This window comes from Phasianus colchicus, chromosome 11, assembly GCF_987193195.1.
Source record: "Phasianus colchicus chromosome 11, bPhaCol1.hap1.1, whole genome shotgun sequence".
Taxonomy (NCBI): Eukaryota; Metazoa; Chordata; class Aves; order Galliformes; family Phasianidae; genus Phasianus; species Phasianus colchicus.
Genome location: NC_143446.1, coordinates 2343212 through 2355521, shown reverse-complemented (window position 1 = coordinate 2355521; position 12310 = coordinate 2343212). Strand labels below are relative to the sequence as shown.

The 12310-nt window shown below is 38.0% G+C and overlaps 1 protein-coding gene across 11 annotated transcripts in view; it reads right to left on the bottom strand.

Moving 5' to 3' along the window:
• Window positions 1-12310, bottom strand: part of PBRM1 (polybromo 1) — a 61544-nt gene that overhangs the window by 27050 nt on the left and 22184 nt on the right. For all 11 annotated transcript variants that reach the window (XM_090147932.1, XM_090147929.1, XM_090147935.1 and 8 more), the window contains 6 exons: window positions 9155-9296; window positions 8383-8480; window positions 5632-5908; window positions 4298-4403; window positions 2211-2853; window positions 400-611 (listed from right to left, as the gene is read on the bottom strand). In XM_090147932.1, the coding sequence (XP_090004058.1) occupies window positions 400-611; window positions 2211-2853; window positions 4298-4403; window positions 5632-5908; window positions 8383-8480; window positions 9155-9296 (1478 nt within the window). The remainder of the gene's footprint in view (window positions 1-399; window positions 612-2210; window positions 2854-4297; window positions 4404-5631; window positions 5909-8382; window positions 8481-9154; window positions 9297-12310) is intronic.

Sequence of the window (12310 nt, the reverse complement as noted above, 5' to 3'; positions counted from 1 at the left end):
AATGAAAAAGTGTGATCCGAGATAACACCTTCAGCATATCAAGAAAAATTATATTTACCAAAAAGTAAATGACTCAAAAGGTCCACTGGAACAGTCATTGCTAAGTTTATTATCAGCTACAATAAAACCTACCCAATTATTTTCTTTTGTAATATCACTGGAATAAGGCTACTGTTACCTCAGTGTGTTCTATTAAAGAGTTTACATAGGGTTAGTATCTACATATATCTCCGTTTCAAAGCCATGTGGCCCAGCTGATAAGGATCAAAATAAAACAAATCTCTCATCACCTTAAAATATAACCTTCAGTAAGTGAAGCTGCAGCAACAGCAGAGCATACGTGATACGCATAGGTCTATTTCTCAGTACTTTTAATACCAATGAAAAGAAAATAGCTACCTCTTTTCTCCTCCTCTCTTTTGAGTTTATCCTCCTCTATTTCTTTGGGCAGCTTTTCCTTCTTCTCTTTTTCTACATCATTGTGAAGGTGTTTGGTGGTATAACTGAGAGCAGGCGACAGAAGAATCTCTCCATTTTTACAAAGTTCATCTCGAATCTTAATGAAGAACTGCTGAAGTTCAACTGCATCCTCATAAATCTCTGAATCCGTCCTGTACAAAAGCAGGTACAATATAACATGGCAGAAACATACTTTGTGCAGTCAAACAGGATCTTAAACACACACACCCACACACACATGGACCACCATACTTTGCAATAAAACTCCTCTTTAAACAAATAATGCTCTTTTATATCATTTATATATACACTTCCATAGACCATCTGTAAAATTACCCTCACCACAGATTATTTCAGAATCTAATTTGGCTACTAGCTTAAAACTGAAAGTATGAGCCTAGGAGGCTGAGCCTTGCTTGTCACCTACCCTTTATTTGAGAGTATTTACAAAATGAAAGTTTAGCAAATTAAGCTTAACCTACTTTTCAAATTTGAGTAGCAGATTACATTGTACTTGAGCTACATCTCAAGTACACATTACATGTACTTGAGAGTCCATCTCTATGGAAAGAAAAGGTATTTTTACAATGAAGAAGGTTATAAAGGGGTATGTTTACATCTCCTGGAAAATGAAACAGTGATTGATCATCTGTGGCCAAAGTGAACAGTTTCCAACAAAACACAACTGAGTTGTTACAGGTCGTTCTTATGTGCAGAGCTATTCAGCTAAAGATGGCCTTTGCCTTTTTTGAAACTTACTGCAGATTTTCCAGTTACAAAACTTAAAAATCTCACTGAAGGTGAAGGAAAAGGCAGATTAGAGCAATCACTCTTGCTCTTGCACTCTTGCACTACCAGATTGCTCAACAGCTACACAGATATACCTACCAATTTAGAGAAGCATCTCATGATCCACCTCTAGATGGAACACTGACAAACTCAAGAGAGAATTTGCAGTGTAAAGTACTGCTGACTTCTTTAAAAAACAATGTAAAAGTAAAAAGAACACAAGATCATTCAACATAACTCAGGTGGATAGAGTAAAAACAAGACAAAAAATAACACCCAAATAAGCAAGCAAAGCAAAAGAACAAAACAGAAGAGACTGCTTCCAAGAAAATAATGACAAATTTTAATCAGAATTATATTAGGCAAACTGCCTAGTACCAACGGGATGGGTGATGCATGCTAAAGCTCCACATTACTAACAGATTTCTGTGCTTACTCATAACAAGTGGCATCACAGACACTGGCAAGTCATGCTCCATCTGCTAGTATGATGTCAGTTTGTTTTACAGTTTATCTAAAAGCAGTATTTTTATATATACAAGTTCTAAAATAACAGAAAAATGAAAACCAACTGCTTGAGACTAAAATTACTGGCCCTTGACAGTCTGTTCATTTTCAAGCATTACTTCTGAAAAATTAAAGAGTAATAGTAATATTAACAAAGATGTCTTTCCTAATTCAAGTTAAACACTGCTGGAAGTTTTAAAGGGCTCACAGCTGTGAAACAAACATGGTTTTCATAAGGTTAATCTTCAGAAGATTAGCATCAAAATTATAACAGAAGCCTACACTTTTCCTTGTTTATAAAAGAAAACTTACATTCCTTTGAAGACATGAACGAACTAAAATTTCTAAGCACTCACTCCAAGAAAAGCAAACACTAAAAATAAAAACTTCACTCTCCCTAACTAGCAAAACATGCTGTATGACAACAGATATCTGCAAAATAAGGTTTTGCTCACCTGTTCATTCTCCTTGCCCTCTCCAGTACCTCAAACATGTTCTCCTGGAACAAGTCCAGTCGTCTATAGCGATTATTTTCAACATTTTTTCGGATAATGTCAAAAGTCAGAGGAGGTTTATTTGGGAAATTGGGATCAACAGCAGGAATCTCAGCTAGGGAATCACTGTAGCATCTGCCCTCGTCATCCTGGTGGCTCATAACAGATACGAAAAGGTTATGGATAAGTTCCTGAATTAGCAAAGTGACATTGGGCACATGAGAATCCTCATCTCCTTCTATCTCCCTTCGAGTTTCAAGCAAAACTTTATGCAGGACCAGGGCATCTTTATAAATCAAAGATTCCGGCTCATTGTAGGTGCAAGCGTTGTTGAACATCATCACAAAATCTTCTACCATGGAATCGATATCCTGGTATTTATTGGCCATCATATGACTTCGGATCTTCTCCATGTCAACTGGCTTCTTAATGGTTATGTAGTAGTCGGGCAGCTCAGAGCGAGACGGCAGCCGCAAGAAGATGGCGCTCAGCCGCCTGCCTCGTTTGTCCGTGTAATTCTTAACTGCCTCGTACACTTCGTTCAACTTCTGCTGCATTGGGGTCATGTATTTCGATTTTTTGGGAGAAATGCCACTTTTTCTACCTGCGTAGACAAAAGAAGAAAAAAATCATTACAAAAACGAGTATCAGTACTACTTTGTCCATGCCTTTCTATTAGAGAAATGCCCAGGGAAGAAGCTCTTTACAGTACAAGCAAAGAAACCACTGACCTAAGCCAACTTGCAGCTTCTTTTCTTATTTCTCATAATTGCATGGCATTTTTTTTTAATGCTACTTTTAGTAAACTCTGAATCATACAGTCCTTTAAGGCCCAGCAGGCAAAGGTCTCTTCAGACTTCAGCACGAAAAATGATTTTTTCTTCACCTTATCTCACTTTCAGTAAGTTGCTTTACATTCAATTTGGCCTTATTAGCTCTTTTCTGTATTTTTCATCTACATTCGTTAAAAACCCAGATTTTCAAATTTATGCCAAAATTAAGCATCAGAAACATTATCAGATCCTTCTATCACAGGTTTATGCCAAATTAGAATTTCTAAGGGTAAAATAATGCACCTCATTGGGTTACCAGTCAGAAGAGCTTCTTGATTTATTCAAAGTCTCCACTACTGTAGTGCATAGTACCTGCCTTTGAATTCCCTACTAACTGTACTGTACCAAACAGGTGCATTTTTCTGTTTTTAACAGTGCCCAAGAAAGACATAGGTTGGGTGTCAGGGGGAAGTTCTTTACTATGAGAATGATGAGGAGCTGGAACAGCTGCCCAGAGAGGCTGTGGATGCCCCGTCCATCCCTGGAGGTGTTCAAGGCCAGGTTGGATGGGGCTCTGGGCAGCCTGGTCTAGTATTAAATGTGGAGGTTGGTGGCCCTGCATGTGGCAGGGGGGTTGGAGCTTCATGATCCTTGAGGTCCCTTCCAACCCTGGCCATTCTGTGATTCTGTGACTGTACACAGTTACTGTCTTTAAATCTTTCTGTGCAATGTAAATCTTCTCAACTAACTTCTGAACAGATTTGAGTAGCAGCAAATCAGTTCCTACAGGCAACAGCCCCAAGAATGGACACTGTCACAAACTTTGCTTCTGTGATTTCAATATTCCCCAATTAAACGTCAAATTTCCTTCATCATTCTGTGGAAATCCCAGATATCTGACCAGGGAAACTATGGTTGACTCAGTTTGCAAAGCATCTTACTTGTAAGCACACATTACAGAAGTGTTGCTGAGTACACGGTATAGCATCTAACATTTGGATAATATGCCACATCAATCCAGCAGTTCTTAACTTTTCCTTCTTCATTCTGTTACTTTTCCTAGAAATTGTCATATGCAATAGCACATATAAAAACTAATATGCACATATAAAAACCACTGTTGGCATCATAATTTTGAAAATAAAATCATGCTTTGTCTGACAGTGTAAAAACGCAGACAACATCTCCCATTTCAAAAGGATGAGCCTGCCAGTCTGTAGTCCTGGATTGGGCAAGTGTTCAATGGAAGCACGGCAATTTATAATGTTGCCTTACTTAGCTTTAGTTTAGGGGATGCAACATCATCATCTTCAGGCAGTGGTCCCAGTTCTTTCCTTTTTTCTTTGAGGATCTTTTCCAGCATATGGGCATCATTGTATACCTATTGATCAGCAATCAAAACCAAAACAAACACAAAAGCAAGTTTACTGTGTTTGCCTCACACAGAATGAAGAACTTTGCTGATGCACTCTAGCATAAGGTGATTAACTTTATGGCAGTAATTCCTACTGTCTCAGGGTGCTGAGATTTGGTCCAAATACAGACCTTAATGATAAGTTTAGTATTAGTCCTCTTGAAACATTTAGATGCTATTTTGAAAAAGATGAATGTAAAATCAACTATTTGGTTAAAATGAAGGTATTATTTCTCAAATATACACATTCAGCATACATATAAAGGTAAGCAGAATTGATAAACATAAATCAGTGAGATATACAAGTTTGATAAATTAGCCAATTAAACTTTCTATTCCAGACTAGAAAACAAGGTTAGGTTGTCTTATCAACTTCCCTATCAAATCATTCTGTTCAACAACAATCTCGCCAACTAATGCAGCTCCATTACAGAAGAAATGCCTAGAACGGCCCTCCTGGGTCTTCAAATCCAAGTCCAGAGCAGGCAACTGTTTCTGTATGTCATCTGATCATGTTTCTCATTAGCAGTAACCAGAGGTTTCTTATTGTCACTCTGTTCTGCAACATCAAGCTTGCTCACCTAGAAAAACAATTTTAGCTCCCAAGCATTCTTACGACCATCCATGCCCCTTTCTGCCCTACATCACCTTATATCCCTCTTTTAGCTGTCCATTACAATATATTCATAAGTGAAAAGCATAATCATTTCAGATGACTTCTGCTGTGCTAACAAGTCCATTCCTCTAGTCTGATCTTCCACTTCCATGATAAAGATGTTGTTTTTCTTTCTAATAATAGATGACTTTTCAGAGGTTCTGAGCTCCTGAACAACTGCTGGTGACCCTCCACAGTGCAAATACCTTAATGTGATAAACAATGAAAATTTAATAACCAGCTTAGAGTTATTATTAACATATTAGGAGATACTCAGCTGATAGTTCTTTGTAGTGAAGGAATAAGCTAAGTGAAAAGGAAGTAAGTGTAATCTTCATAGCTAAATAATTAAGAGAGCATGCTTCTCTTCATATTTATACAATTACATAGCAAAACAGAATTAAAAACTTAAGGAAGAAAGTCACATTTCCGTTCTAAGTAAATAACTACCATCAGTATTGGAACTAATAGTCAAAGCTAAAAAATCCAACTACGTGTCTGCAAATAAGGTTAAGTGTGACTGCAGAATCAAAACAGTACCTGGGAGCCTTCCTCATTATAATGCCTTGCATTTCGGAACATGAGCTTCATATCGTCAATCATAGCTTCTTCCCCTACATACTTATCATTACGGATGTTGTGTTCTATCATTTTCAAGTCCATTGGCTCTAAGATAATTTTATAGTAATCTGGATAGTCCTTTTTGGATGGCTTAACCATAAACAGGTCGCAGAGCCGTCTGCCTGTGCCCGATTCTCGAGCTTCCAGAACTGCATTGTACAAGATCTTCATTCGTTGCTTTCGCATGTTCTTTTTACTGTTAGGTCGTGGAGAAGAATAAAAAGGAAAAGAATAAATGCTAAAGGTTCTTCTAGTATTAATATCAAAATGATATTATTCTTTAAATAAGAAAACAAACACATATTTAAGACAGAGTAGTAGAAATGCAAGTTTGTGCTGGCTTTCCAAATGAATTTGCAAATAACGACAGCATCACTATCAGTACTCTGCTAAATAAACAGAAAACCATCTTTAAGATATTATTTTCCCCCCCATTTCCACCTTGTTTTTAAGCATTCTACAGAATAAAACAAATTACTCGCTTTAACAAATAAAAATACAAAAGATCAGATGGAGTTCTAAGCACTTTCCAGCTGCAGGAAGAACAGATCAGTCAGGAGTGAACACCTGAATTCAAGAAATACAGCAATCACTGCCTTCCTGACCCCCTCTGCTTAACACAGAACGTCAAAGATGTGAGACATTAATCCATGAGTATTTCAGCACCTTTTGCAGTAACAGATAACAAGGATATTGAGAACGTAGTAGGAAGATGGTCTGAATTGCCTAAACATGTCAACCACACTCAGAGCCACAAGTCAACCTTACCAGTACTGCAACACCCACGCTGAAAAGTGTCACACCTCCATACCTACACCACAAATTCAACAGCCATCCTATGCATGCTGTAAAGATTGGGTTATGCTGTCAGATTTCATGACCAGAATGAAGATTGTCAGAAGGAAAAATAAATAAATCAAGTCCTGCATGGCTCCCTGTACATATACTACAGGGTCTACAACAAATCGGATGGGAGAAGAAAGCTTGTGTTAATATTAAACTCAGATACCGTAGCACATTTAGAAATGCATCCTCCACAAAGCATTTTTGAACCATCTTTCAAATTGCTATCTCTGCAAAACACTTTTTCAGGTAGACGTAACTTCAATTAATTCTAAAGACAACAACAACAACAAAAATCTACATTTGCAGAATGCATAGAACATCACTGTAAAACAAGCCAAACTAGATCATAGTTTTTCCATCACCTGGCTCCTTCTCAGAGATATTCATTTGAAATACACCTAATCTTTATAGCTTTGTGCCTCTGATATCGCCTGCAAATAACTAATGAAATTAATGTTCCAACATGTCAGAGAAATCAAAATGGATTGCCTATAACTAAAGAACTCCCCTCTCCCTTACTATCTTCACTGTTGGATACTGTTAGTTAATGGTTCACAACAGCAGATGAACAATACCAGAACAGCTATATGGTCCTTGAATTCCATCCATACTATAACATGTTTCCAAAACTTAACATTTAGTCTAACAAAAGTAGGTGATGCAAAAACAAAACAGAAACATCAAAAGCCTTGTTTAGACAGCCCTTGCATCTGATAAGTAAAAGGGGAAATTCAAACAACACCATCAGTAGAAAACACTATTACTTTCCCAACAGGATACATTTTGCCTGGTGCATTAACGTTTTCTTTCAATATCTTGGAATTCCTCCATGCTTCACCTCTGCTATGATCAGCTTTCACAGTCTTCTTTTACTTGCTGCCTCTCAGCAAACCAATAGCAAATGCTGAACTGACAGCATCAAAAGCACTGTAGGTTCACTTCAGACATAAAATACATACAATTACCTCCCTTACCTACGAAGATTTTTTCCTTCTTTTACTGTTCTTAGATGACAATTCTGACAGATACTCTCTTTTAAGCGTTTCAGTATTCTCTTGCACAGGATCAAACCACCGAGTTTGAAGAATACTGATGACAATTTGACTTGCTTCATTAGATACTGAAGATCACAACAGTGACAACTTTTGCAATTTTTTCCTTCCTGATCTTCATTCGATGTGGCGGTTTGCCTTATCTTTCTGCTTCTCTTATTTCTGCTCACATCTCTAGGTTATACCACCTCCTAAATCCATGTTAATGTTTTCCCCATGCAGATTTTTTTCTAAGTGTAAGTGATGCACTTACTTGATTGCTCTTAAGTGGATCTTTGCTCTGTTCATTCCCTTCCTCCCACCATAACTGCTGTCATTTTGACATAATGAAGAACTAAAAATAGGGGAGACTGAACACCTAAGAGGGATGTTGAATTGCAGTTTCACACTGATAGTTGCTACACTTGCAATCATGTTATCGAAAGTCAGAACTTCCTTCAAAAGATAAGGAGAGGCAGAGAAACAGTCCAAACATTTCTGCCAAGATTTTCTCAAGCGGTTTAGAGAATGGAAGAAGAAAAACATATGCAAAGAGACATCAGTGCATCCAGTGCCTATTTATGAAAGTTCTATTGACAACTACTAACTAGCCCAAAAGGAAACTAATGTCAGCAAATAGTTTTTAACTAACTAGAACAATTAATGTGATTATGTTTCAGTCACTACACACACGCTGGAACACAGCCTAGTGTTCTCTAAGAATAACCAAAGAAAATAATAAATAAACAAAGTAGCAATGTTAAGGTCTACAGGAAACTACAGAAGCACACACCTTTTCCTTTTGGAGCTTCCAGTATCAGATGTAGCAGAAGAAATCATGCTGTCCCCATCCTCAATGTCATCTCTCCGAGCAAGCTCCTTCTTCTTTGCCTGAAGAAAGGACAAATGGCTGAAGTCTTTGCTAGACACATTCAGAACAACATTAAGCAGCAGATCAGATGCACGAGATAAAAAGCAGCTATGTGTTTTCTGCACATAAAGGCACATGCAGATGCACCATCAAAATATTTCCAGTTATCTATTTAATGTGAGATTGCAGACACAAAATGGTCATTGAAGTTCTTAAGGGAGCAATTTGAAATCAAAGCCATTTCAAATTACAGCACATAGATGGAACATCTAATGAAATCTTTAGCATCCTCCACCTCCCTGTATTTAACTGTGAACTCTTAAATAAAAAAGGGGGAGTAAGAAATAAAAACAGCATTTTTTTTACAATTTCCTTACAACTTTATCAGGTTAAAAGCTGTGATAAGGAACAAGAGTGACCAAGAGACCGAGGTAACAGTTATACTGGAGGAATCACTCCATGCTGCTCTTCATTCCCACACATCACCTCCTAATCAACTACTTTTGGAAGCAATTTTCAGACTACTGTTTAGACATTATAGGACACTATGGAACAGATGATCAACAAGCCAGTCACAGCCAATAAAAACACTACTGCAAACGAGCCTTGTTAGAAATTGGTTTGGAAAAATATTACTTAGGGTAATAAATTCATATGAAAAGTTACATCCTTTTGATTGTTCTACTGCAGGTACCTGCATAACCTGCTGCATTTTCAGTACTCTCTTATAGATGGCAGAATTGGGGACATTGTAACGCTTGGCATTTTCAAACATTAAGTTCAGGTCAGCCTCCAACTGATCTAATGTTTCGTACTCGTGGTTCTTCAGTTTAGCTCTGCAAAAGAAGAAAATTACAAGTGGATTATTTCACACACACCACCAAACCATACTTTGACAGCTTCATTTTTATGAGAAATCCATATCCAGACAGCTCTTGTTATCTTCTTCTGATGCCACAGTATCACCTTGCCATTGTAACAACACTAGATGAACACTTCTTTTTGTGTTCCCACAGAACTGCCTGTTTGTTGATTGGTGCTACACCTGCTGAAATATGCTTCTGGAGAAAGCTGGAAGGACCAACAACACAAACAAGTCTTCCACACAAGAGAACACAACAGAAAATAGAAACACAAAGCAAACAACAAACAAACCGAACCAAAAATGAACCCCCCATGTTCTCTTCCAACTACAGAACTGCTGAGAAGTGCTCACGGATTTCCACAACAGCTCTGTAGAATCCTTCTGCTGGTAACATCCAACCAACTGCTAATTTCCTGGGTTCCAGCTGCGTGTGCCTTACTGAACAGTAAGTGTCATCTCACAGAGAGCTGAAGAACTGACAGCTCTCAGTGGCTATAAGAAAACAATAAAAAGCTTTGGACAAACATCCTAGATTTAAGATGTGGAGAAAATTACTTGTTATTCTCATCTATAACAAACCATTCTGGATCCCTACAAATTGCTGAGATTCTAAGATATTGGTGTCTTGTTAACCTTTGTGTATTATTTTCTAGCTACTTTTTAATATTTCCAACTGAAGTCACGCATAACAGAAAGGTTCTCCTGTCAGCATCACTCACTGCCATTCCAAAAACGGACAGTTACCAAGATAGCTTTCATCACAGAGCAGTAAGAATTAAAATAAATACACAGAAGGGGAAAAAGAGGGGAAAGGAATTTTTGTACCAATTAAATTGTCATGAAGCAGAATCCATCTCCATTTGTACAATGTAAAAGTCCAACAAAAACTATCTGCCTATGGTAACAACTATGTTACCAGTATTAAAAATGACTAATATTAAAAAAAAAACAAAAACCCAAAACATGAAATTCAGGATTTCTTTCCCCGAAGTCCCTGGTTTATGACGTATATACTCATAAATACTCAGGACATAAATACTAAACCCACTTCATGCTCTTGCCATCGTCCAGTAACAAACTGTGCAGGTGATGCCACATCTCCTCCAGTTAGTCTGACTGCTGGCTGGTATGGAAAGCAAAATCTAGGGAGCAAAGCACACAAGGAGGCTTTGCAATCTGAAAGAAACACTGACAAGCCACCACAGGACTGCAGCACATGAGGTTTGTTCATATTGCAAAAGATAAAACATCAGTGAGATAACACTCAAGGAAACACAGAACAGAAATACTGAAAACTTGCATCAGAAATCTCACCAATGAGCCCAATTTTATCACAAACATTGTATGCTCTTACTTATTTTTTTTTCAAAATAGAGTGATTTAACAGCACTGCAATCTGTCAAGGCACACACGTGTGAATAGCAGTTTCCAGCAATTTTCTCCTTTAGTGGTGCTAATATAAGTGTTCATAAATAATTTAAACTCTCAAAGGATTAATGAACAACTAAAATGATGTCCAAATAAACACAATTCTGCCTCTTAGAAAGGAAAAAGAACAAGCATCATTTAGAGTACTTTGGAATCAAATGGTACAAAAATTGAGAAAAGCGTGGCCTGTGCAGAAATGAGTTCACAGGAGAAAAATGCCCACCAGAATTCCTCTCCCTTTGGACACAGGTGGCAGCTGCACTGTTTCCAGGGGATGTCTCAGATCAAAGTGATCACTCACACTGACAAACTTGCAGAACTGAGCTCTAATTAGGCATCTAACAATATGAAAACCACCTCAGCTGCCTTAGCTTTGCATATTAAATACTTCAGACAAATGTCTAAAATTCCTCAATACTTTTCACTGTTACAGACAACCATTACAGGAAAAGCAGCCATGCTCCAGCAATCAATTATTACTAAGCCCTCCCAAGATCTGCTCTGTGGTTCATCCCCTGAAAGAGGCCAGCCTGCACACATCGTGCCTACCTTCCATCTCTGCTCAATTTCTGCTTCAGTATCAGCAGCACGCAGTTTGTCAACGTCCTCACCATGTTTGCCTTCTTCCAGAAAACTAAAGTTTAGAGGAACTGAATGGCAGAAAGAACTAGAAGAATTGCTCGTCCCCCAATTAATATAAGAAACCAGAACTACAGAATCACAAGTCTGCACTCTGATCTCTACTGCACGAGGTGTAAGGCCAGCTCCTGAACAAGAAACACAGAAGGCCACCTCTCAACTGAAGTACCACTTTTTCCATTCAAATTGCTTCTCCTCATTGTCCCTTAGCACTACTTCTCTTTATTTGGAGTTGTTCTGCCCACAACACAAACTGTGCTATGCCCACATAAAAAAAGATAAAAGTAAGCTGCAGGCAGAATAAGGCAGCAGCATTTCTTAGGCTATGTATCCTACTAGCAACTATTTCCTTTCCTCAAAAAGGGACAAGGGAAGATGAGGAAAGCTTTTTTAAGTTTGCTTTTAGTTTCTCAATGCAGTGGTCTGATAGTAACAGGCAATAAACTGAATTAATCTCCCAGTTCTGGGTCTGCCCAGCCCATAAGGTAACCAGCGAGGAATATCCCTGTCCTTACATCAACCCAGGAGCATTTTCCATCACCCCTCCTCCCTCCAATGCTCTATGGAGAAGCAGTGGGACTGCAGCATGGTGGAGCTAAGCTGCCTGCTGGCATTATGCCACCACAGTGGCAGACAGAAGGAAAATTTGCAAGGGATTTTAAATATTAAAGAGAAGAATTTTTATCTTCAGAGTATTTTCTCAGTTGGCACACTCATAAATGAAGCAAATTGCAACACAATTATATATTATTTTTCCAAGAGCAATAATAAAACCTTAACCTAAGTGTTACTTTCAGCTATTAGTTCTATAAAACATTCAATTTAACCACATAGCAGCCTCTGCCCCTTCAAGGTTAAGTCCCACTCATCAGACTAATATGTTTATTCTATTTTCAACTTGAATATTAAATCTAGAAG